The sequence below is a fragment of the Xenopus tropicalis genome, chromosome 5, assembly GCF_000004195.4.
Source record: "Xenopus tropicalis strain Nigerian chromosome 5, UCB_Xtro_10.0, whole genome shotgun sequence".
NCBI classification, from domain to species: domain Eukaryota; kingdom Metazoa; phylum Chordata; class Amphibia; order Anura; family Pipidae; genus Xenopus; species Xenopus tropicalis.
Genome location: NC_030681.2, coordinates 15,634,878 through 15,662,045, shown reverse-complemented (window position 1 = coordinate 15,662,045; position 27,168 = coordinate 15,634,878). Strand labels below are relative to the sequence as shown.

Sequence of the window (27,168 nt, the reverse complement as noted above, 5' to 3'; positions counted from 1 at the left end):
AAAACCCTAGGGCCAGAGAGTTTAGGGAAAACGCACCGGATGGAACTGGTATCCTGCCAAGTAAATAACCTTTTAAAATGATTTGGGAAAGGATAAAGTGTTGAAGGGAGTGAATGATTATAAGGTAATCTGATTGTGTTCAGACAGTAAGTGCTTTTGCGAAAAATGAAATGGGCGAGAAAATCTATTGCATGTTATAAGACTCATTTGCTAAACGAGGGGCAGGGTGCAAAGTATAAACAACAGGCTGGTTGTGCCCTAAGGAGTAGCTCTTGAAGCTTCTAGAAGGATAAAGTGAGGAAGCTCCTACAATGAAGCAAAATGTTAGGAACTTCCTGGTCCATAACCAGGGACCCCTGTATATATTGGTTGCTCCTCCTCCAGGTTGTGCCACAGGAACGCTCAGCAGCTTGGCCTGGAGGTTAATATCAATGACTTTTGCTCCTGGCTGTATTTCCTGGCTGACTCTATGGTCCTGCTGCAGGCAATAGCCCAATTACATGGATATTTAAACCTGCCCCCTCCAATACCCTAGGCTGGATCATTGTGCTTATGCCTTGAATAAGCTGCCTGATTATCCTGTACCTGCCCTGTCCTTTTTCCCCATTCTCTGACTCCCTCTGGCTCTGGTTATCTGGATTCCTGCTTGTTTTCCTGCCCTGTCCTTCTGTCTGTTCATGAACACATTTTGCTTGTTGCCTACCCTGACCTGCCACGACCAATTGCCTGCCACGACTTATGGACTTTTTCTGCCAACTCATTATATGCTGGGTTATTCTTTTCAGGTTTTTATTATTAAATCTTTAAATACCCAGCTCTTGCCTCACTATGTTTGCTAGGGGATACACAGCATATAGGTTCCCACTGATTAGTTCAGCTAGAACCCCTAACACTCAAAGCGTGAAACCTTGCTCTTAACACAGCACTGCCTGCCTATGACAGTACTTCTACATATATAAGTGACCTCTGGTGTGTGACCTGCCAGTACAAAGTTCCAATAAAACTACAGTACCCATTAGTCCACGTTTCTGGGGCACGGGCTCCATTTTAGGATCTTTGTCTTTGGGGAAAAGCTTCCCACCTGCAGTTATTGGCTCAAGAATGTCTTTGGCATGATGCTGTAAGGGAGCTACATTCCAATTGACAGCAAGAGCAATGTGACAGCAGCAATATGGTATTGGGTTGCCGTCTTTCTAGAGAGTTCTGCACAAGGGGGCAGAATAATGCTGTAAAATGGGTGAAGCTTTGACTTACAGCTGCTGGTGGGAGGGTAATTAAGTGCATCTGGGAAGGAGTATGCTAAATTATATTAAATTGAACTTTATAGCTGTGACCATGAGTGGGTGTGGTCGAGGTAGAATGGTCAAACAGTAGGAGTGGCCTAAATAAACATTTGCTCTGCGTTGGGCTCTATGAATTTCATTTGAAAATACTGTACCCTTACCCTGCACCTTGAACTGCATTTTTACTTGAACTGTATTTGTGTCCAATGCAAAAATAAACACGTCCCTATGAATTTACTCTCAATACATTTGCAAACATCCCATTGAGCAAAATACATATTAAATTGTCCAACAAATTTCAAAGGATAAGGAACTGATTTCAAGATCTGATTATCTATTAGCAAATCAGTAGAATGTTTCAGATCTAATGTCCTACATTTGGTATTTTACTGTTAGAAAACCCATTCATTTCTGGATACAAACAGACGGTAGAGGATTCAGATCCGACTACTGACTGCCCAGTCCTAAAACATTTTGGAATTCTATTTGTCAAGAACTGCACATAGTTCAAGATCTTAGAATGTTCTTTTGTTGGACGAGTGAATGAGCCACGGGTAGTTCACCGCCGCTGAACCAGCACTAATATTCTTTCTTTCTGCCGTTCCTAATACTGAAGGGTATTTACAGGGAGAATAAAATGTGCTGCCGGCCTGTAAATTCATTGTCATTTCTGTCTGCAAACCTGAGTGTAACGAAGATCCGCAAACACTCCGGCTGCCTTTCATCCCCAGAGAATTAGAGGCAACAACTGATTGGGAAGAGAATGGAGAGGCAGATACAAGAAAGGGGCTGTGTGACTGCGATAACTTTCTCTCACAGAACAAGAGTAATGCTCTGTCTCACACAGGATTCTAATTGTGCCATAAATTCATCTTCTTTGTTTAGCCAAGTCTATCCGGTGCTGACAAAGTTGTGCCGACTGATAAACTTGTTGTGCAGTCTCCGTGTGTTAGAAGATTATTGTTCTCCAGGGCTTGGGTGGGATCTGATCTGGGCCCAGCCCCTGGTAAAAGCGCAGTTGACTTATCTTTTGGAACTGTAAACAAATATATAAATACGGCCTTGTTTATAATATAAGTATCATTATTCATATATTTGCTTAACTGTTGGAACACTAAGCAGGGAGGCAAGGCCCACAGTGCAAACCCACCATTTGTGGCACTCCATGCTTAATGAATTGCCTCAGGTCTCTGTGTTGTGTTTCCAGCCGGGTCCCATGAATACAAAGCTGCTTGCAATGCTGTATTCATAAGATTGAAGACACACTGAGCTACTAGTAGCAGCTACTTGTCATGGCTACTAAACTCCAGAAAATACCCTGCCATAGACAATACTGAGAATTGCCTCTGCTAAAACGCACAGACAATTATCAGTAAATGATCAGCATTGTCTGTTTTAGTAGCCATGACACGTAGCTGCTACTAGTAGCTCTGTGTGTCTTAACCCTAAAGAGTAGGTGTGCATCCAGGCACTCATATTAAGGTGGCCATACACTGACAGAAGTCAGTGTTTGGTGAAGTCTCCAAAGGAGTGGATCTTTCACAGATGTACCCACCTTGAGGTTGGTGATATTGGGTCGATCTGATAGTTTGGCCCTTGGGCCAAACTCTTAGCTGCACTCTTAGTTCTATGGAAATGACCCCTAACAATTACCAATTAGGATACCGCTCCCTGCAGTAACATTACTGATATACACACATTTTACATACTCAGCTCAAACACTATTTTATAGTAATTATAATAAGGCACCTTTACTTCCAGCAACGGAGCTGGGAGGGTGAGGCGGGGTAGGGGGTTGTGGGCTTTGTGGAATTTATGTCATGCCTACAATGAAGAGGGGGGGGTTTATGTCTGGTGTCTAGGGCAGCACTGGTCCTAAATACTCCCCTGGCCTAAAGGCATCCTTGAAATCCTGAAAACAATCTAGAAATTGGGAAGTCTACTATATACCAGTGATCCTCAAACTTTTTAAGCAAGGGGCCAGTTCATGGTCCCTCAGACCATTGGGGGGCCCGACTATAGTCCCCCCTCTCCTGCATCCTCTCTCTTCCAGCTCCCCACATCGTCCGTCCTCCCAGCTCCTCCCCCCGCTCCGTCCATCCTCCCTTCCCACTCTCCGCTGAGTTCGCTCTCTTCCAGCACCACCACCCTCCGGTTCCGTCCGTCCTCCCTCTCCCAGCTCCTCCCTCCCACTTCCTGCTGAGTCCACCCTCTTCCAGCTCCCCCCGCTCCATCCATCCTCCCTCTCCAAGCTCCTCCCTCCCGCTGCCTGCTGAGTCCTCCCTCTTCTAGCTCCCCACCGCTCCATCCATCCTCCCTCTCCCAGCTGCCCCCCTCCCACTCCCTGCTCAGTCCTCTCTCTGCCAGCTCCGTCCGTCCTCCTTCTCCCAGCTCCTGTCCCGATCCCCGCTGAGTCCTCTCTCTCCGCTGCCAGGGGTGAGGATGCAGCGGGGGCAGGGTTAATTACCCTGGGGGGCCGGCGGGCCATAGTTTGAGAAGCCCAGCTATATACCCTCACCTGCTGACATTATTGCCTGTACTACATTCCAGGTTGCACATTCGTCAGCTTTGGCCCTTATACAGAATACTATGAATACCATGGATCATGCCTTTATTTACAACTCACATGTTGTTTCCCCATCCGAGCAACATTTCAGGTTCACCTTCAATTATTGCCATGGCTGTGGCGCGTATGTATCTGATTCCCAAATAAGCCCACCCTCAGAGTTTAAAGGGGCTGTTCACTTTTGAGTTAAGTTTTAGTAGATGTAGAGAGTAATATTCTGAGACTATTTGCAGTTGGTCTTCATTTTTTATTATTTGTGTTTTTTTAGATATTTTATTTTGTTTAGCAACTCTCCAGTTTGGATTTTTTTGCAGTTATCTGGTTGCTAGGGTTCAAATGACCTTAGCAACCAGGGAGTGCTTTAAATGAGAAACTAGAAGATGAATAGGAGAGGACCTGGATAGAAAAATAAGTTATAAATAGTAACAATAAAATTCTAGCCTCACAGAGCAATTGTTTCTTGGCTGTCAGGGTCAGTGGAAGCTGGTAAGAGTCTTTAGAAGAAAGTAAATAATTAAACAACTATAAAAAATAAATAATGAAGAATGATTGAAAAGTTGCTTAGAATTGGTCATTCCATAATATATATAATAGATAAATTAAAGGTGAGCTACCCCTTTAAGAAACACACAGGCTACACTCATCCACACAATGGCAGAAGTGCAACATTTCACTTAGACTGTAAGCTCTACGGGGCAGGGACCTCCTTCCTACTGTGTCTCATACCACATGGCACTTACTCCCTGTGCATTTATACTTATTTATTGTATTTATTTATTATAAATTGTATATTGTAAGATTGTACAGCGCTGCGTACCCTTGTGGCGCTTTATAAATAAAGTTATACATACATACATACATTTAAATTCTAGGTTTTGGGGCCCTTGTAATGTGGGAGTCTTTCCTGCAATGCCAGCTCCAGCACTGCTATTTTAAGATTCTCACTGAACGTCAAATAGAAAAATGGATCAGTCTTAAACGGACGATCGTTAAAAAAAAATCCACCAGCCAAGCTCTGGATGCTAAAAGCCTAATTATTTTACAGTACGGCACTTTCGGGTGACAAAAGTGTTAAAAATGACAAAATGATAACTTGAATTATGCTGGCAGCCATCCCCCGAGAACATTAAAAAAAAGACCAACAGGAATTTCCAAGTAAATAAGAATAGAGGAGCTTGGCACAATCCCTTGGAACAATGGTTAGCACTTGCTGAGCGCTGATTTTGCAAAGTGGTTCTGATGCTGCCAACGCTGTGCCTGCCAAGCTGTGACGTGCACTCCTGCCGGATTGTGCCGCGCCGGGCAGTAGGAACAGCAAGGCAGGCAGGGGGAGCGTGTGGAGTGGAGCATAGCAACATAATAACCAAGATTTATTTTATCCTGCTTTGATTTTGACAAAATGACGGCACATTAGATAATATGATTCCTTTATAATAGGAAGTCACATGTAATAATGCCATATGCTACACACCTAAGTATTCCCTTTTCCCCTGAGTTTTAATCACTTGCTTAGAGCGTTTCTATTTACTCCCAGGCAGAGTCTGTTAGCTCACACTATATACCCAGTTATAATACTACAGATGCTGAGGAGCTCTTTATTTGGCTTTGCCCACATTTCTATCTCAGTTACTCAGCTAATCAATACTGTTGGGGGCTCAGAGCACAGGCTACAATAGCAAATGATACAGCTATGGGACCTGTTTGGGACCAGAATTATTAACATTTTTATTATTATTAACATATACCAGGTATAGGACCCCTTATACAGAATGCTCGGGACCAAGGGTATTCCGGATATGGGGTCTTTCTGTAATTTGGATCTACAAACCTTAAGTCTACTAAAAAATCAATAAAACATTAATTAAACCCAATAGGATTATTTTGCCTCCAGGATTATTAGTTGGGATCAAGTACAGGTACTGTTTTATTATTACAGAGAAAAGGGAATCATTTAACCATTAAATAAACCCAATAGGGCTGTTCTGCCCCCAATAAGGGGTAATTATATCTTAGTTGGGATCAAGTACAGGTACTGTTTTATTATTACAGAGAAAAGGGAATCATTTAACCATGAAATAAACCCAATAGGGCTGTTCTGCCCCCAATAAGGGGTAATTATATCTTAGTTGGGATCAAGTACAGGTACTGTTTTATTATTACAGAGAAAAGGGAATCATTTAACCATTAAATAAACCCAATAGGGCTGTTCTGCCCCCAATAAGGGGTAATTATATCTTAGTTGGGATCAAGTACAGGTACTGTTTTATTATTACAGAGAAAAGGTAATCATTTAACCATTAAATAAACCCAATAGGGCTGTTCTGCCCCAATAAGGGGTAATTATATCTTAGTTGGGATCAAGTACAAGGTACTGTTTTATTACAAGGTCCTCTTTCATTATTACAGAGAAAAGGGGAATCATGTTTAAAAATGAGATTTGCTTATAATGAAGTCTATAGGAGACAAGATTTCTGTAATTCGGACAACGGGTTTCCTGATAATGGATCCTATACCTTTAGCATGTAACGTGGTTTTGAGGTCAGTTAGACGGGATTCCAATGAGACTGAAAATGGAGCCTGACCAAAGACCAAGTATGTTACATAGTCATGTTTACTGGGGTGTTAGAAGCTTTAAAGGGTCATCAGTGCTTCTGCCTACATGCCTCTCAGTGGCCAGGGGTATGTAGCAAGCACAACCGCAGGATGCCAAGAAACTTGGGGGTATAGTAAAGACAGTTAAGACAAAAACAGTTAATTATTATATTAGTAAAGGACTTTTCTAACAGTGCCCTGTGGCATTGTGATTTACATAGTGGAAGATTAATATTGGCAGAGGTTATCGTTACAGAGTTTATTATTATTATTTTCTGGTGACCTAAGTAAGAACACACATTATTTTGGCATCTTGATAGGGAACCACCACTCCAGAGTAGGGCTATGAAAGGCAATACAGAAGGTAGTAGCCAGATGGATGAAGAACAATGGAGACTTACCCCCAGGTGAAACTGCAAGCTGAATAATATGCTCCTCTGTAGATGTCATTGAAAGCAAATCAAGCAGAATACAATTAATTTATCATTTAACTGTCCTAGAGATACATGCCAAAAAGGAGAGTGACAAACAAAGGAACAGTGTTTAATGTCCCCGTATTAAGTTTTCATGAAATACTTCTATTTAGGAACGAACAGGGCAGTGTGCTGGCTGCAAATAGAGCAGGACTTGGTTTCGCCTGGGGCAGGCTTCCTGAGAATGGACACTTTGCCCTAGTTATGACACAGCTTCAATTTTCAGTTTGAGATAATCTTCCTAGTACCTTTCCCTCATGCTAAATTATGAGTATAATAGGATATAACTATGAGAAAGATTGTAGATTATGAATGTCTTCATCAGCCTGATAATGCTAAGTTATGTCCAGACTAGTGATGTGCAGGTCGAGATTTCCTCAACCCGCGCCCGACCCTAACCCGCCCGATCCCAACTCGACCCGGCTCCCTCCCTCTATTTTTAGACCTACGCCCCCCCCGAAATGATGTCACAAAAGGGGTGGGCTAGAAAAGCCCTAAGGTTGCGGGCGGGATGGCGAGCGGAAGAGCTCATCCGGAACCTGCCCACAACCCTCAGGTGATGTGCCAAGGTCGACCCAAACCTGCCCGACCCGTAAGTATCGCGCCGGCACTCATTCTTGGAAAACAATGATGTGTTAAAGTTTCACTTGAAACTGGGTGAAGTAAGAAACAATAATGGGATAAACTTACCCTTGAAAATGTGTCAAGGACAAGCTGTGACTGACTATTCTATTCCTCTACTATGCTAAGCCTCCATAGGACTTAATGGTACTCAACCGATCAAACCTGCCAAACTAACTAATAAATCAGGAATTATGGGAGTAATTTTTGAATTTTTCAAGAAAAAATATCATAACAATTGAGTAGTGGAGAAAACCCATTCGTAAATCTCGAAAATATCTAGAAGTAAAAAAAAAATCTACTTTTTTTAAAAAAATTGCTTAGTAAATGTGCCCCTTAGTATGATCAGTGATCCCCAACCAGTGGCTCAGGAGTAACATGTTGCTCCCCAACCCCTTGGATGTTGCTCCCAGGGGCCTCAATGTAGGGGATTATTTTTGAATTCCTGACTTGGGGGCAAGTTTTGGAGGTATAAAGACCAGTTGTACTGCCAAACAGAGCCTCATGTAGGCTGAAAGTAGGGACTATCAAATAGTAAATTACAGGCCTTATTTGGTACCCCAGTTGCTCCCCAACGGGCTTATGGGTAAAAAAAGGTTGGGGACCCCTGATGTAGAGAGTGCTATTCTGAGACAATTTGTGAATGGTCTTCATTTTTTATAACTTACAGTTTTTGAATTATTCAGCTTTTGTTGAACAGCTCTCCAGTTTGGAATTTTAAGCAGCTATCTGGTTGCTAAAGTCCAATTTAACCTAGCAAGCAGGCAGGAATATGAATCAGAGAGGGACTGAAGAGAAAGATAAAAAGTAGCAATAACCTTGTAGCCTCACAGAGCAATAGATCTTTGTCTGCCGGGGTCAGTGACCCCCATTTGAAAGCTGAAAGAAAGAGGAAGGCAAATCATTCAAAAACTATAAACAAAAATAGAATAATGAAGACCAATTGAAAAGTTGCCAAGAATAGGCCAGTCTATTCCATTTTAAAAGTTAACCTAAAGATGAATCACCCGTTTAACTGGACGGCACCACAACTAAAGCTGATCTCTGTTCCAAGGTCGGAGATGCTGCACTGCGGGTGCCGAGAGACCCAGCAATCTGCGATTCTGCAGAACCTAATCTGCGCAGAACCAGAGCTACTGCAGTGATTTAGATAGAGCAGGTTGCTGACTGGCTATTGTACCGTATGCAGCACAGCTTGTGTCACGGGATCGGGATGAGGATCAGGAACAGGGAACAGTGAGGCCAGGTGATGGGTACATCCGGTTAGCTTTGTAATAAGCCAGTACTTTCAGCTTGAAGGGGTAGTTTAACTTAACTTATTAACTCATAGGCATTAAAGGTATTCTCCCCTTTAATTAATAACTTCTTTTGCAAGATTTCAGGCAATGTTTTGGATTTTTAATGAAAGAAGAACAGGACAGGTCTCCAATAAAACATAATTGCCAACATGGCTACTGTACCTGACTAAAATATTGTTGGGTTATTCTCTATACTGGTGGTATAAATCCAGTAATTAGCTTTTCCAGCTCTTTTATCTGTAGAGCCCCAACCAGTGGCTCGGGGGCAACATGTTGCTCCCCAACCCCTTGGGTGTTGCTCTCAGTGCCCCCAAACCAGGGAGTTATTTTTGAATTCCTGACTTGGGGGCAAGTTTTGGTTGAATAAAAACAAGATTTCCTACCAGATAAAGCCCCTGTAAGCTGATAGGGTGCATAGAGGCTGCCTAATAGCCAATCACAGCCCTTATTTGGCACCTCCATGAACTTTTATGGTGCTTGTGTTGCTCCCCAAGTCTTTTTACATTTGACTGTGGCTCATGGGTAAGAAAGGTTGGGGATCCCTGGCCTAGAGCATAACCTCCTTTTTCTCTGTAATCAGGGTCGGACTGGAGTGTGGCCACAATAGAGGGAAGAAGTTGCCAGATGAGGCGGACTGAGTAGTTGGAGGTCGTGGAGGCCCTCGAGGGCCGGGTCCTGGGGGTTTTTTTTCCCGGTGCCCCATCAGCCCAGTCTGTCTGTAAAAATAAAACAGGATCTTGTACTTGATGGTAACTAAGCTGCATGGATCCATATTGGTGGCAAAACAATCCTATTCGGTTTAGTGTTTCATTGATTTCTAGTAGATTCATGGTATGGTGATCCAAATTATGGAATGATCCCTTATCTGGAAAACACCAGGTCCCACAATGTAGATTATTATTAACATTTATTTATAAAGCGCCAACATATTCCGCAGCGCTGTACAATAAGTGGGTTACATACATTGGAGGGGAAGAGAGCCCTGCCCAAAAGAGCTTACAATCTACAAGCTGGATCCAATACCTGTAACTCTCATGTATACTCTGTAGGGTTGCCACCTCTGCTGGCTTTTTTCGCCGGGCAGGGGCCGGGTGGTGACATCACAGGGGCGGGGAAGAGGCGGGGCAGTGACATCATTGGGCATCTTGGCCGATTGTGGTAGAGGCCTAAATGCAACGTACATTTGGGTGCAGACAGAAGACTAACTAAGTACACATAGGCCCAATTTAGCCAAAGACAGTATGGGAGCCGTTAAGAGAAAGGAATATGTCAATCAGCCCTGCATTAAAAATAGGAATGGCTTTATCTCATACACGGCAAGAAAATTACCAGAAAAGAGTGGAAAATAGAAATCCAACAACATATATAAACATTACATAAATATTATCGAAAGATGAGGCACTTTTAATTCCAGCAAAATCCCGGCTCATTATCGGAAGTGTTTTGTGCTACAGATACTTAAAACACTTGCCAGACGCACCTGTTTCCTAGGCAACCTGTAAAACTTACATTAAGCGTTTAAGAAAGTCCCGGGAAGGAGCTGGGAGGAGTGACACAAGTCTGTGCAAGCAGCCGATGTATTTAACGGAAATCTTTTTAAAAACACAATGAATAAAATAAGAATAAGTGCGGACAGAGTCAGCTCCAAAACCACATTATTCTCATTGTCTCTTTCTGCATCATTTGAAATCCTGGCAGGGGAGGAGGGACTAAAACACTGATGTTACAAATTGTAACAACTTCTCCACAGCTTACAGACAGCATGCCGGAACTACATAACCCACAATGCATTGCACTGTGATGTTCCTTTCCTTATTGACATCATGTGTGCAGGGAATTGTGGGATTGGGAGGATGCAGGCTGAAGGCAGGCTGAGGACAGTCGACAACTGTTTTGTTTGAGTCTCAAAGTAGTCAGCCAGATCAGTAGGAGAACAGGGGTAAACATGTCAAAAAGGAGAAAATCACTCATGTTACCCTACAGTGGGTGTAGAATAGGTAGCCAATCCCAAAGACTGCAAAACCCTAAGAAGGTATCTGAGGATGAGAGGGGCAAGCTGGGTTCCCCAATAACAGAACAAGAAGTTGCATAATATACGCTCTACATCAGCGGTTCTCAACCTGTGGGTCGGGACCCCTTTGGGGGTTGAACGAACCTTTCACAGGGGTCACCTAAGACCATTGGAAAACACAATTCTGATGGTCTTAGGAATAATTCTATGGTTGGGGGTCACCACAACATGAGGAACTGTATTAAAGGGTTGCGGCATTAGGAAGGTTGAGAACCACTGGTCTACATAGAAGAGACTCGACTACTGAAGTACAGAGTCTCTGACTGGGCATATATACATGGATCTGCATTGCCAGTAATAGTAAGAGCAGGTATGGAGGCATAAGGCAGAGGTGTAAGTATATCACCGGAACTTTCAGCCAATGGAAATGAAATGGAATGAAGTTCAGCTGACACTTTGAAAAAAAAATAGGTAATCACTTGTAAGGAAAAGTCACATTTTATTACAAGATGATAAAGCCTAACGCATTTCATGCCTAATAAAGGGAATTTAGTAATGAAAAGAAATTGAAGCTCCTCCATGTTTGGTTCTTTCAAGGTAGATATTACCAGGGCACAGATAAACAGGAGTCCTTTACGTAGTGGGATTATATGAGCATCATACCTGTTATAAATGTATTTAAAAATCTGAGCTGTCACTCATATATTGCCTACCCCGCCTCTATGCCGCAGGCATAGAGGCGGGGCAGGCAATATATGATTGACAGCTCAGATTTTTAATTACAATTACTTTCCATTCAGCACTTCGTAGATATCACCTAGATAGCAATTGCATAAGATTTTGGGGTGATACAAAGCTTTCTGGCTGTGACTGTAAATTCCAAGACTGAAGGGCAAAAAAATGAAATAATTTATATAGTGAAAATAAAGTTTATTTTGCTCTACTAACTTGATAGAAAAGGATTTGCAATCATTTCCTAGGGTGACCGGTCCCCTTTAACATCAGATGAAAGAATTCAATCTATACGTGGTTTAGTATCATCCGTCCATGGAACGTACCATTATTTCTCCTGTCAGTGAGGGCTTGCTGTAGTCAGCACTTAATCTTGCCATTACATTAAACAACCCATCATTTTGCTGTGAGTATATTGTACCATAATACAAATATCTTTCACTTCAGTGAGCCTGCAAAGGTTTTTATGTTTTGTCAGCAGCTTGCGAGGCTCCCGTGTAATGTTTACAAGACAATAACATGCCCGTAGGGGAACACTGATATACAAAGATACGGTAATCTCATTCTCTTCTAATAAAAAGATCTAGTGATTTAGATACCTTTAATAGAAACAACATTCAAAAAGCTGCAGCAAACTGCATTTAGGGTGAAGACACATGGAGCTACTAGTAGCAGCTACTTGTCACGGCTACTAAAACAGACAATGCTGATCATCTACTGATAATTGTCTCTATGTGTGTTTTAGCAGAGGCAATTCTCAGTATTGTCTATGGCAGGGGATTTTCTGTTGTTTAGTAGCCGTGAAAAAGTATCAGCTACTAGTAGCTCTGTGTGTCTTCACCCTTACAAGGTTCTGTAAAGAGCAGGTTTGTGAAGATCCCCGAAGCCAAATATGGGCTCGCATAGACGTGTATCAGCCCAATACAATAGGGCACTTGTACATCTGCTAGTGCAGTGAGCAAAGCGCAATTTCAAGTGCAATTGCCGCATTTTTTCCTACAATGCAGCGTTTTTTTCCATAAAATGTTGGGGTTATTCTGATAACCCAGACTGTATGACTTTATTATGCCAGCAGTGTGCAAAGTGCAAATAAAGGCAGCAATTGTATTGCTCACTACCTTCCTCCACTGTGTTACTACTGCAGGTCTCTGCATTCGGCAGTGCTGTATGTGTAAGGGGCAGGCTAGTCTGGGGCATGTTGGCGTCTTCCCTCCCACCCTCAGACAGTCCCTAACTGGCACGTCATTCAGTGGTAGAGGATGAAGACTAAAATGGGGCGTTGCCCTTATCGCTCGCCCTATAGTAGAAGGTAGGAACAGGGTTGGCCATTCCATGGGGAAGAACTGCTTCTAGAATGAGCACTAATGCCGCCTTTTCTGGAAAAAAATACTAGCCTTACTATATATTTATCAGTCTTCCCTATAACTTTTACTGGCCAGGCCAGTGAAGTACCAGCCAGGAGCAACCCTAGTGCCCTTAGGACAGTGATCCCCAACCAGTGGCTCGGGGGCAACATGTTGCTCCCCAACCCCTTGGATGTTGCTCTCAGTGCCCCCAAACCAGGGAGTTATTTTTGAATTCCTGACTTGGGGCAAGTTTTGGTTGAATAAAAACAAGATTTCCTACCAAATAAAGCCCCTGTAAGCTGATAGGGTGCATAAAGGCTGCCTAATAGCCAATCTTAGCCCTTATTTGGCTCCTCCATGAACTTTTATGGTGCTTGTGTTGCTCTCCAAGTCTTTTTACATTTGACTGTGGCTCACAAGTAAGAAAGGTTGGGGACCCCTGCCTTAGGGTACATACACCCTATAATGTTAAACATGTTACAGAGACTGCTTATTATTCATATGAGTTGTTGCTGTTGTGGAGTTTACAATGCAATGACTTATTATACACACACACTAGGGTCAACTTCATCATGACAATTGTGTTTTCGGAGAAAACTGTAGCACACAGACAAACCCCACGTAGACTCAAGGAGAACATAGGAACTCATTCCTGGTCAGAATCAAAGGTAGGACCCCAGCACTGTGTAAGCTGAACTTGCGATAAATCAATAACTGACTCTAACCAATGTGGTTATGCACGGATATCTGTGCAGAACGGCACACAGTAACAATTCAATTTCTACCTTGCACAAACAGTCGGTTCCAGTAGATTGCTCCGACTTGCTCTCCTCCTAGAAATATGAGGTTGGTCAGAATGAGCAGCGCTGTGGAGACAGACGCTAGAGCAGCATGGATTTGCCGATGCATCTTTGGTGACAAAGTCCGGTCCTGGAAAGACAAAAAAAGGATATTTTACTGGATCATTTGGAGTTTCAGTTGTTGTTTAGGCTCAGTTTTAGGCAAGTTAATACCCAGTTAGAGGTACAGGATACAGAAAGAGACATTTTGGCAAAATTATATATTTACTGTATTTTCAAGAGATCATTTTTATGATGGCTCTAAGCAGCCCTATAGGCAAGGCATTCTTGCTTCTCACAGGCAATATACTAGTGTGAACCCAAGTACAGGTACTGTTTTATTATTACAGAGAAAAGGGAATCATTTAATCATTAAATAAACCCAATAGGACTGTTCTGCCCCCAATAAGGGGTAATTATATCTTAGTTGGATCAAGTACAGGTACTGTTTTATTATTACAGAGAAAAGGGAATCATTTAACCATTAAATAAACCCAATAGGGCTGTTCTGCCCCCAATAAGGGGTAATTATATCTTAGTTGGGATCAAGTACAGGTACTGTTTTATTATTACAGAGAAAAAGGAAATCATGTTGAAAAATTACAATTATTTGCTTATAATGGAGTCTATGGAAGATGGCCTTTCTGTAATTTGGAACTTTTTGGATAATGTGTTTCCGGATAAGGGGTCCAATACCTGTATTGTACACCACAGAGCGGAATAAAACATTAAGGGGCTAATGGACACTCATGTTCTTATAAAAATAGGGAAAAAATAAATCCCTCAATAATTCCTCTACCTGCGGGTAACTAATACTATAGCATTTTTAGTAGCTTTCTTTATGAAATAAAAAATATAAATCTTGCCACCTTAAACCCGGGGAGCTTTTAACTTAGATTTTTATTTTACAAAGAGAAGAAAATTATTTAAAAAAAAATGCAGAAAAAGGATGAAGACCTCCCTTAACCTTGTTTCTTTCCCTCATTTTACCAGATAAATCACTCCCGAACTTGCTCTAAATTCAAATTTGAGTCCTGGCCATTAACTCTTGTGTTGATGCTCTTAGGGCACATTTACAACCCCATAGGGGGCACAAGAGCACATCCCTTAGTGCTCATCTAACAGGATTTGCACCCCCCCCAGGATTATGAGAGAGCCAGACTGATAATCCAACGCTCAGTGCAGAGAGCAGCATCAGGGGGCACAGCCCAAACCTGTCCTTACTGCCCACCTTTTGGTAGGAGGTAAGTATAGGGCCCTTATGTGTGCTGTGCTTCCTTCCGCTCCCTAACTTGTATCTGCAACATCTCCTTAATCAATTACATTTCCTTCTCCTCCTGTAACCCACTCGCCCCCCCCTCAGGAATTTGCTTTGACTTCTTGCTTGTGGGCATGCTCAGTTGTTCTAAACTCAAATTACTAAACACACCGCCCAGTCTAGCAGCCAGTGAAGAGATGGCATTGCTGGTTCCCATAGAAACTCAGCTCCAGCTGTCTGCTTCAATTTTTTTCTCCTAACCTCCTCTCCTGAGCTCAGCTCAAACAAAGCAGAACTTTTATCAAAGACAGTTCTGCCTGTGTGAGCCTGCATTCTTGATGAAATGTATGCTGACTAAGGGTCTGTGTGTGTGTATGCTGTTTGCAGATTTAAATGTATCTGATTATGTATCAGAGGGAAAATGGCCACCGGGTGAAAGCTGCTATTTGCTTTAGGAAAATGGGCAGGCAAGGGTTAGAAATGGAGGATGCCTATGTACCTCCACCTTAGTGTTGCCACATTTCTTAACTAATAATACCAGCCGGGGATGGATCCAGGTAATGATATCAAACATTTGGCAAGTTGGCCGGTGGGAGAGCAGTATTAGAGAGGACAGGGTTGACCTCAGAGCAGGAATTGGGGATGGAACAACAGACCTACCAGAAAATACATTGTCTGAAATGTGTAATACCAGCTCTGGCCTGGGCTGGTAAAATGCCAGCCAGTAGGTCCTTGCAGGTCCTTGCGCTCTAAAACGGAGTGCGGAAGCCAACTATTAAGCTATTCACATAATGTTTGACGATTGGGAAAAGCGCAAAAAATGCCCAATTGCGGCCTCCTATTTAGTGGGGCATTGTAAATGATCTGCTCTCAGTTACACAAGCATTCTACAGCACTTTGTGTATCTTTATTGCAGTTAATTGTTTCTCCAGCATGTTCTACAAAATAAGAATATTTCTATGAAACCTAATTCATGTCCATGAAGATTCTCATTCATCCAGGTCATGATATACAATATCTAGCAGAATTAAGTCAAGAATTCAAGAAAAACTCAGAAAAGTCCAGTTGTTTTAGACTTAATTCTACTAGATACTGTAAACCTAATGCATAATCTTTTAATAATCCTGACTGTAATGGAATTATGCTGGCAGCTGTATTGCCATTTCTTGGGCCCGTGGACTTTCATATATAAGAATCCCACAATCAGAAGGATCAGTCCATCTCAGAACCAGGACATCAAATAGGGAAACACTTCCTCTGTTGCCAATTACTGAACTTTCAGTTTTTCCTTGTCAAGGAAAATGAAGAGCGCAGTGTTGGCGGTACAGAAAAGAAAGATGTATTCCCTTCCCCTAATTAGAAGCTAAGGAAACCTTAGGATATGGAGTCCCTTTCTGGATAGCTCCTGGCATTCTGCTTAAATTGGCACCCGCTTTTTATTCACAGAAAAGCCATGGGTAAAATGTCCCCTACGGAAAGCAGCTGTAGAAATGTCATGTATGATATATGTCAGTTTTCTATTCATTCCAGGGATAAGGTCATATGGAAAACCCTTGCACTGCACTCTCACCCTTTTAATAGATCTGGTATATAAAGAAAAGAGTAGGGTACCTGAGGGGGTATCAAGGGACAGAGGTGCAAGTAATCATGCTCAGAAGCAGAATGACTAGGGCCACACCTGAGAATTTCAAAATGCCTCTGCCGCATTGTCTAAATCTCAGATTTTAAACTTTAACACCTTAATTCTGTTGATACCGTTTGCCAGAAAATGAGCTATGATGGCCAAATGTACATACCATCTTGTTCCAGCCCTGTCCTGTCCACTTAAGCCGGTGATCCCCAACCAGTGGCCCGGGGGCAACATGTTGCTCACATGTGCCTATTTTTACATTTCTGGCAAGTTTTGGAAGCCCAAAGATATAGGTTTACCCCAAGCAGAGCCTCCTGCAGGCCAGCGGTCTCCATGGGGCTACCAAATAGCCAATCACAGTCCTTATTTTGCATCCTCAAGGAACTTTTTTCATGCTTGTGTGGCTCCCCACATCTGAGTGTGGCTCACAAATAAAAAATGATAGGGATCCCTGGCTTGAACCCTGATCTGGCCCAAATTCTATGTCTGTCTTACCCCTTCCCTGACCTGATCCGTGCCAATTACATCATTGCTCTTGCCCTTAGGTCATTGTCCCACTCCATTACACCAATACCCTGCTCCCTTGCATCACTAGCCAGCCCTCTCACATCACCAATGGCCGCCACCCCCAAGCACATCTTGGTTGGTGGCAACCCTAAACTGAACACAAAGTGCTAGGTAAGGATGACAAAGGCATCATGTAGATTGTAAGCTCTTTTGGGCAGGGCTCTCTTCACCTTGTATCGGTTATTGATTGCTTTATATGTTATTCTGTATGTCCAATGTATGAAACCCACTTATTGTACAGCGCTGCGGGATATGTTGGCGCTTTATAAATAAATGTTAATAATAATAATAATAATATATCATCTACAATCTTGTCTATGTCATGCTCAAATGTTAATGTGCAGGTCCGTCCCAGCAATCTGTGGATGCTGGCAAATGCCAGGGGGGCTGTAAGGTGCCATAGACACTCACTATTTATTGGGCTGGGGGGGCTGTTTGTGCCTCTGGGTACTGGGAATGCCAGAGGGGCTGCTGTAAGATGCCACAGACAGTCACTATTTATTGGGCTGGGGGGGCTGTTTGTGCCTCTGTGTACTGGGAATGCCAGAGGGGCTGCTGTAAGATGCCACAGACAGTCACTATTTATTGGGCTGGGGGGGGCTGTTTGTGCCTCTGGGTACTTGAAATGCCAGGGCCTATTTTGAATCCCAGTCCAGGCCTAGTGCAGGTTATTACAGGGCTGGTTTAGGAATGTTATGCACAGAGTTTTAGTTAGAATATCTAATGTATCCATGACATGACACTTTGACAACTTCGGAACAAATTTAGACATTCTAAATGACTTATTATACAGCCTCTTCATCGTTGCAGTAAAGTATGAATAAGTAACAAAGAAACCTACTTAAATCAGTATTTCTCTCTTCAACAAGGGCATTAAAGAATGTCCAATAGAGAGCTACTTTATGAAAAGCAATGTATTCGGGAAGATTGCTAATACCGCTCAAGTACGAGGACTTAATTAAGATGTCCCAGGAACACTCCAACTGCATTTTTATTTCCCTGTAAGAAAATGAGATGATTCTTTTCGCTCTTTCTGCTTTAATGTGAAGCAATTGGCCAGTCAACAGTTTATATTAGAAATAGCAAGTACAACTGGATAGAGAATTCCAGTGCCAAGGAGAGGCTTACCTTCCAACAAATCTTATACAGACATGTTATTCTGTGATAGTCTGAGACAATAACCATTTGTTATTCATTTGTACTTGTTACTGTCTCTATGTCTTTCCATATTTCTATCATTTTCTAGTCTTAAACTGGCCATACATTGAAAGATGCGCTCTTTCCCCGATACCCCCACCTTGGGGTGGGCAATATTGGACTGATCCAATCATTTGGCCTTTGGGCCAAACAATCAGCTCACTGTGACAGGGATACAGGCCGTTGGGGTGAAGGCCGCATTCATGAGCCAATGCAGTCATCACTTCAACAAGATTTTTAAACCTGTCCGATTATTGGCCAGATATCAGTCAGATAGGCCAGTCAAAGTGCCCCCTGCACAGGCATATAAGATGCTGACTCCTTAGGCCCCAGATTCTAGTTGCTCACCTTCTACCCATGGTGCACCCCTTCTACAAATAACAGTTGTATTTTCTGAGTGTATTTTCTGGCCCAATATACTTTAGTATACAGCACATGTGTGAGTCTGGTGGGGCAAAAGGGCTCCCTGGGAAAAGAAGGCAAGATGGCGGCACAGCACTTATATATATATTCTCATGGGCCCGCATCATGATCCAATCACTGGTCTTGGGGGCCAAACAATCAGATTTGGCAGCAGCAGTGAAGCTGTTGGCCATGACAGAGTATATTATATCAACATCTCTACCATATGAAATGCCCCATTTTCTGTTCTATACTGTGCTATATCTGAAAAGAAAGAGAGGTAGAGGAAAGTAAGTAAAGCTGGCCAAACACTGAAAGATCCACTCATTTGGTAAGGCCCTCAGGTCCCTCGGCAAGGTGATGCTCTCCACACTAAAATGGGATTTTTAAAGCTTGATTGCTATCTGACCAATTTTCGGCCATATATCAGTTGGGCAGACCCATCAGAGGGCCCAATACATAGGTGGGATAAGCTGCTGACATGGTCTGTTGACCCGTGTATTACCACCTTAAAGGGGAACTCCACCCAAACACAACCTAAGCTTTTTGAAAAGTAAACATAATTTCCAACAACTTTGCAATATATGTCTCTTTTCATGATGTTTAATGTAATAATAAGGTTTGGAACAGTTCCCTAAGCCCCGCCCCCTGTTCCCCTGCTGATCTGGCTGGCTACTTTGAGACTCAAATAAATGTAACAGTAGTCTCCTGTCCTCAGCCTGCCTTCAGCCTGCATCCTCCCAATCCCACAATTCCCTGCACAGCAATGCATTGTGGGTTATGTAGCTCCTGCATGCTGTCTGTAAGCTGTGGAGAAGGTGTAACGTCAGTGTTTTAGTCCCTCCTCCCCTGCCAGGATTTGAAATGGTGCAGAATGAGAAGAACGGTTTTGCAGCTGGTTTTCAGCATATAAAAATGTTATTTATTCATTCTTTTTATAGGAACAAATAACAGAAATAGTTATTTTAGGGTTTTTTGTGTTGTATGCAGCTCTTTAACAACTTTTAGTTTGGAAGCCGGAGTTCCCTGTTAAGTCATCTATCTGAATAACATCAGTTATTGCGCAGGCCCTCCCTGAATAAAGCACTGTCCATCACACATATAAAATGGGCATGGTAAGTAATGGGTTAATAACTGTACCGCCTATGAAACAGATATAGACAGAGGCGCTTTAAGGTTTGAGTAGTGATTTCTGTAATCTTACTGAATCGCATACAATGAAAATAAAAAAGCACAATGGCCCTAATAGAATCATTCTGCGGCACTGCTTATAAATCAATATAACTGGCATTATACTCACAACAAACGAATACAACTGGTATTATACTGGCTTACAAACGAATACAACAGTAGACACGGGGATTATTAAGCAGGGAAAAGGGAATTGAGTTTTTGTGCTGTGGGGTTCTGGCATGTGTATTTGCATTCAGGGATAAATGAATAAATGCAATACACCATTTAAGTGTAACTGGTTACTGGCTGCATCCCCATTTGTATATGAGCAGTATCTGCATCTTTGGTCATCATAGTCAGCAACTTCAGATGCACAGGTAATGTGGCCCAGGCTGTGGGGTACAGTGATGCACAATTATAAATACACTGCTCTTACTAGAGGGGGAGCAGCATGGAGTTCTATCACATGGGCTCAGTGTCGGAATGGGCCAGTAGGATACCAGGAAAAACCTGGTGGGACCCAGTCCTGCTCCCAGGGATGCCTTGGGGGGTGCAGTCCCAGGTCTGGTGAGTTTTTGGGTGTTAGGGGGGCCAGCTGTGCTGCACTTTCTTCATTAGCCGCCCCCCCCTGCTGTCAGTGAGCTGCAGACTTCAGAAACGAGGGCAGAAGCTTGGGTGCCCAGACCCGGATTTGTGGTGAGAAGGGGGAGGCCTCTGGGTGCCCTACACAGAAATCTGGCGCTGTGGGTGCCTGCAGTTTTATCTAACAGGAGGAAACATTATGCCCAGTAAATGGGATGGCCTGGACAGGAAGTTTAAACTTTAGCCATCCAATCCCCGTGGGGCTCTATAGGGAAACATACTCATGTGAGCATTTTGCAACTAACATTTATTTTCTATGGATATCTATAAATTAGTTCTGTTTGGCTCAAAATCTCTCTCTGAGGTTATGCGTGTCAGTGGCACTTCCTATAAAATCTGTTAACCCCAGGGTTGCTGACTCTCCGACTTTCAGACTGACTTTTTTGTTTAGCCACAAGCTGGTATTAGCGGTCTAAAACTGCTAATGTCTCTGAAACAGCAATAGAAAATGAATGTAAATTCTAAAAGTATTCAGCACTCTTAGTAAGCATACATACATTTTTACTTAATCACTTTGAGATTAGATTTACACAAGGCTGAAGATAGTGTTGCATGAACCAGGCCAACTCATGTGTGTCAGGAAGTTTGGCAGACCCAACAATTTTCCAGCTCTCTTTATCACCATTTATTTATTTAAAGAAAAACTATACCCCTGAATAAATGCAACAGTTTATATTATATTGTGTCCTATTTAAGAATACTTACAAAACTGGAATATATATATCAGTAAATATTGCCCTTTTACATCCTTTCCCTTGAGCCGCCATTTAGTGACGGGCTGTGTGCTCCCTCAGAGATCAGCTGACAGGAAATGATGCAGCTCTAACTGTAACAGGAAGTAGTGTGGGAGCAAAAGGCAGAACTCTGTCCATTCATTGGCTGATGGGGCCTAGCATGTATGTGTGCCTAGGCTTGTTTGTGTGACTCGTATGATCCCAGGGGGGCGGCCCTTAGTATTTTAGATGGCAATTTTTTATTTAGGATTACCCAATGGCACATACTACTAAAAAAGTATATTTATATGAAAATGGTTTATTTAGATGAAGCAGGGTTTTACATATGAGCTGTTTATGCAATATATTTTTATAGAGACCTACATTGTTTGGGGGGTATAGTTTTCCTTTAAGGGCCTGCAAAGCCTGAACATGTTGTGTGCAGAATAAATGTAACTTCACAGAGGATTCTTGCTTTGGCCACTATCTCTATTTATGGGGCAGTTTTGGGTAACTACAGGTGAGAAGAAAGTTTTAGCCAGTCACCCTGAGAAGGGGCATTAGGCAAAGCTGAATCTGCAATCAAGACCTTGAGTGGAGCAAGCACAGACGAACTAGGTTAGCCCACCATTCATATAATAATACTGCTTTTATACTGAAACAAATGTGATTTTTACTTACAACTGCATGTTGAACCACTGGGATGTCAAGTAGTTTCTTCCCAGCATGCTCAGCGACGAGACCAATCCAGTTAAGTGCTGCCCAGTACCAAAGATACTCATGGGCTCCATGCCAGCAACAAACAAAGATAAAGGTTAAGGCTGAGGACAACAGCATGCCGTGTAGGCCACGTTGGGATCCTCCCAGAGGGATATAAATGTATCTGTCAGAAAGAGAAACACAGTCTATATTATAATATATCAGGCTATTTCATTACCCAACATTTCTGATATGAGCATCATCCATTCCATAAAGCCAAAGCTGATCCTACCCATTTCCTACATAGTAAGCTACACACCTGCAGGCATCAGGACAACCCTTCCAGAAATGGACCAGTCTAGGTGCATTCATCTTTACTCACTGTAAAACATGTCCCATGAATATTACATGCCCCCCATCCACCTACTTTTAAAGTGGCCATATATAGGCTGATAAAAGGGGCAGCTTATTGGGCTGTGTATGGGGGCCACAGAAGGGCCTGTCCAACCGACTGTCCAAGTCGATCAGGCAGGTTCGGATGAGGAGTGCATCAGCATCGTTGATGTGGTCCTCACCCCTACGGCCTGCATCCTGTCAATGTGATCCGATCATTTGGCCAAAGGGCTGAACTATCAGATCAATCCGATGTTACCCTCCGCAAGCTGGCCATATTGGAAAACTCAGTAGCAGTCCATTGAAAAATCTGAATTGGGAGATGAATCTTTTTAAATTTAATCTAGTGCAGAATGTGATGGTCAGTAGCAAACCCTCTACTATGTACTATATGTATGTATGACTTTATTTAGAAAGAGCTACAAGGATACACAGTGCCAGCACCGGATTTGTCATCCGGATGCCCCGAGGCCCCCACTCTCGCACCCCCCCCCCACCGCACATGCGCATTTGCTCAACCCCCCGAGCAGTGGGGAGAGGACCCCCACTAAATACACAAAGCATGTATAAATACATAGATTAAGTTCCATTTGGTATCAGACACAATAGGAAGGAGGTCCCTGCCCCGAAGAGCTTATTATCTAAGTTGGTGGGTAACACACAGGCCCAAATTGGAAGGTAAAAGTGCACAAGGTTTGGGTGCAGGACTAGACTGAATTATTATTGTGTTCCTAGAAACACAGCAGCAATGTGAGGAATATATGGAATAAATTGAGCTAAACTCAAACATATCCCCGTGCATTTCATAGACCTTTCTACTCTAGCTCTATATATATATATATAAATCTATATACAGCCAGCATTTGGCTATATTCATGATGGGTGGGAGGAGGAGGCATGCAGGCAATTTTAATGAAACCAGGTGATACGTTGTCCATAGCAAATAGTCCACGCTTTACACGTACAGAAGTGAGGGACCAATTTAACAGAATAATACAATATTATATTTACTAATATATCCAACATGGATAAGGAGTTGTCTGTTTAGGAACTGGAGCTCCATGCCCCAAATCTACTAAACCACATATTAACATGAATAAATCCAACACAGGTGCCTTGCTATCAACATGGATTGACAGTGAGTTAGATAACATGGCAATGACATAGTTATAGGGGAACTCCGACTTTCAAAGGGCCCCACGCAACACAGAAACCCCTAACATACCTATTACTGTAATCAGTTCCTTTAAAAAGAAAAGTATGAATAAATATTATTTTTAGATGCTGAAATCCAGCTGCAAAACAGTTCTTCTCATTCTGCACCATTTGAAATCCTGGCAGGGGAGGAGGGACTAAAACTTTGATGTTACAAATTGTAATAACTTCTCCACAGCTTACAGACAGCATGCAGGAACTACATAACCCACAATGCATTGCACTGTGATGTTACTTTGCTTATTGACACCACATGTGCAGGGGATTGTGGGATTGGGAGGATGCAGGCTGAAGGCGGGCTGAGGGCAGTCAACTACTGTTACATTTATTTTCTTTTTGGTTTCAGCACCACTTTGCACTTTTCCCACACTAATAAATTCAGTAATTTTTTAGATTAAACTAATTACTAATTACCTAATCAATTGTGTATGGAAAATATATCTTCAGATGATAGCCTTAATTACATGTAATAAACGAGCAAATTTGCATCTCCCAGATCGAAGATGAAAGATCTTGCCGTCTTTACTGGTCAATCTACCAATATATATGTATGTGAGAATGCCTATCGTCAGCGCAATGAATAAAGATCAATGCCATTTCATTTGTTGAGGTGGTTAAACACCCACTGAAAAGGAGGAATAAATGACTGCAGTCCTGAGAAGCAGCTTTATAGCTAAACATTACAGGCGTCTTTAATAATAAATGAAATAGGTTTGCGCAGAGATGTTAAACTTGTAGTTTACCAGATATTCCAACAGTGACAGAAAAATGCTTTGTATTTTCCAGGGACAAGATGATCCTGCCCCATAGGGCTTACAATCTAAATTATGGGTGCCAAAAATAGTAACATGCCCAAGGCCACAAAGGAAGACCATGAGAATGACACATGGGTGCAATCATTGTCTTAAAGAAGAAGGAAAGGTAAAAGCTCAGTGAGTTTTATCAGAAAGGTCTATGTAAATACAGCCATAAGCACTCACAGAAACACTGCACTGAGTCCTCTATCAAAAGAAACACAGGATTTATTGTCTCCTTTTTTGGGAACATGTTCTTCTGTGTCAGAATTCCTCTCGTTTGAGGCTTGAGTCTGCTTAATTCTCTGCTCTCTCCCTCTCCCTCCTCCCTTCTCCTGCTCCCCCCTCCCATAAGAACTTCCCATAGGAATGTGTGATCTGAGCTTCCAACAGCTGTAACTGCAGCAGGAGGCTATCAAGACCAAGCTAAAATGGCAGCTGCTATCAGAGGGAGCTTCTAAGGCTGTTACTCAGGTATAGTAAAGCTTTCTGCAGAATAAATATAGGGTTCTAGGTGGCACTAATGTGGCAAATCTATTGGCAGTAAAATGCCAAAATGACTTAGTTTTGAAGCTATCAATCAGGATCAGTACTCCTAAAACTCTCTTTCCTCTGCTCTCTCTTTGGAAGGGATCGCTAACACCAACTTGCATTCTGCCCCAACAAGGAGTTCACGCTGAACTTGTTACTGTGCATGCCTTCTCTCTCCTGCTTCATTTGCATTTTATTGCTCCGATTGGCTGGATCTTGCTAGCCAATGGTATCTAAGATAAGCAAATGAAGTAGGATAGGGATGGTATGCGCAGAACCAGTTAAGTGTGAACTTTTTCATTTGGCTGCCTGCTAAGTCATGGTCTGAAAAATCCCCTACAGAGACAGCAGAGAGCAGATTGGTGATCCTGGTCAGTAGCTTCAAAATGTAACATTTGAATTAATAAAGATAAGGGATGCACCAAACCCACTTTTATGGCTTCGGCCGAACCCCCAAACCCACTCTGAAGGATTTGGCCGAATCCTGAACTGAATCCGAATCCTAATTAACATATGGTAATTCCGAGGTCCCGGCCGAACCGAATCCTTAAAAAAAAAAGCTGGGATTTGGCCGAATCCCAAACCGAATTCGGAATTCGGTGCATCCCTAATAAAGATGATTTACAACAATGTTTTTTCTGACAGGGGCTGTTCCAATTCGGCCTGTTGTCTGAAGGTGACTTTCAACTAAACTAGTAAAAGGTAAGATTTAAACTATGAGGTTAGACTGTCAGGGTTGGGTTTGTTTTCTCTGGAAAAAAGAAGCACTTGTGAGGGGTCATGATTAAACTTTACTAGTACATTAGAAGGCATTATAGACCCTTGTGTATTAAATTGGCATACATAGTTTATATATGTCAGTGTATTGATAGGTCGGTATAAATATGTGTGTATATGTGCACTGGGGTTGGTTTGGCTGGGTTGAACTTGATGGACTTTTTTCAACCCAGCTTAACTTGTAAGGCTGATGCCACACATGGCGTAGGGCTGATTTTTTCGGCAAGCGGAAAAACGCTTGCCGAAAATTCAGCCCTACCCATGCTACTTGTGCCTGCACCCGAATGAATGCGATACGCTACGACTTTGCATTCTCACGCGTTTTCATGCGTATATCGGCTACATGTGCCTGCACCCCAGCGTATTCCATTCATTCGGGTGCAGGCACAAGTAGCAGGCGTAGGGCTGAATTTTCGGCAAGCGTTTTTACGCTTGCCGAAAAAATCAACCCTACGCCAAGTGTGGCATCAGCCTAAAGGTCCCCATACACGGGCCGATAGTAGCTGCCGATATGAGTCCCTTAGACTGATTCGGCAGCTAATCGGCCCATGTATGGGCACTACCGACGGGCCTGCCCGACCGATATCTGGCCTAAAATTGCCCAGATCTTGATCTGGAAGGTTAAAAAAATCTAGTTGGATCGGGGACTGCATTGGCTCGTTGATGCGGTCCCCGGACCGACTTTGCCTATACCCGTCGTTACAATTCGATTGATTGGCCCCAGGGCCAAACGATTGACATCACCAAGCGAGCGGATCTGAACGTGTATGGGCACCTTAACACTGATTATAGCACCAAGAAGCCTTTATTGCCTTATACACATTTACAAATGTACCAGAATGTACTCTCTTACGCTTATCCGACAGGCTTTTGTTTTACAAACATATCTGATACTAGGGAGAGGCCTGGGAACAGTTCTATGTATTCTGGAGTGTTAGCCATACATGAATTATTAACAACCCGCGCTTGTACTTAACAGACTACTCACTATCTGTATTTTAAATCTCATTACACTCCTGCTTCTTTCAGCTGTGGAAATCCTCTCAATTCTTGGGTGATGTAAACAGGATAGATGGTCCAATTACAAAAACACAGGCCTGTCTCGCACCGCAATGAAACTTATTAAGAAGGAAAAATTCAAATCAATACTAATCAGCCTCCGCTGCTCTGCATTCCTTTTTCTGTGGCTCAATAACACTCTTAAGTCTATTGTCTGACTGCTGTCTGTCTGTGCCGTTGCATACCAACGAGGAGCCTAATGAAGCAGGCAGCAGAAGTAATTAGTTTTGTCACAGTTCCAAACAGAATTCGCACTGCCACAATTTCTATTTCGTAGACAATTATGATGCATTAATCTGCTTCCAAACATGAAAAACACAACAGCTTGGAGTGTATTAACGGAGATAGGGGGGGAAT

The 27,168-nt window shown here is 42.6% G+C and overlaps 1 protein-coding gene across 2 annotated transcripts in view; it reads right to left on the bottom strand.

The window, feature by feature from the left end:
- Window positions 1-27,168, bottom strand: part of hhat (hedgehog acyltransferase) — a 143,929-nt gene that overhangs the window by 30,046 nt on the left and 86,715 nt on the right. For both annotated transcript variants that reach the window (XM_031902598.1, XM_002934677.5), the window contains exons 10-11: window positions 22,025-22,226; window positions 13,708-13,852 (exon numbers count right to left, since the gene is read on the bottom strand). In XM_031902598.1, the coding sequence (XP_031758458.1) occupies window positions 13,708-13,852; window positions 22,025-22,226 (347 nt within the window). The remainder of the gene's footprint in view (window positions 1-13,707; window positions 13,853-22,024; window positions 22,227-27,168) is intronic.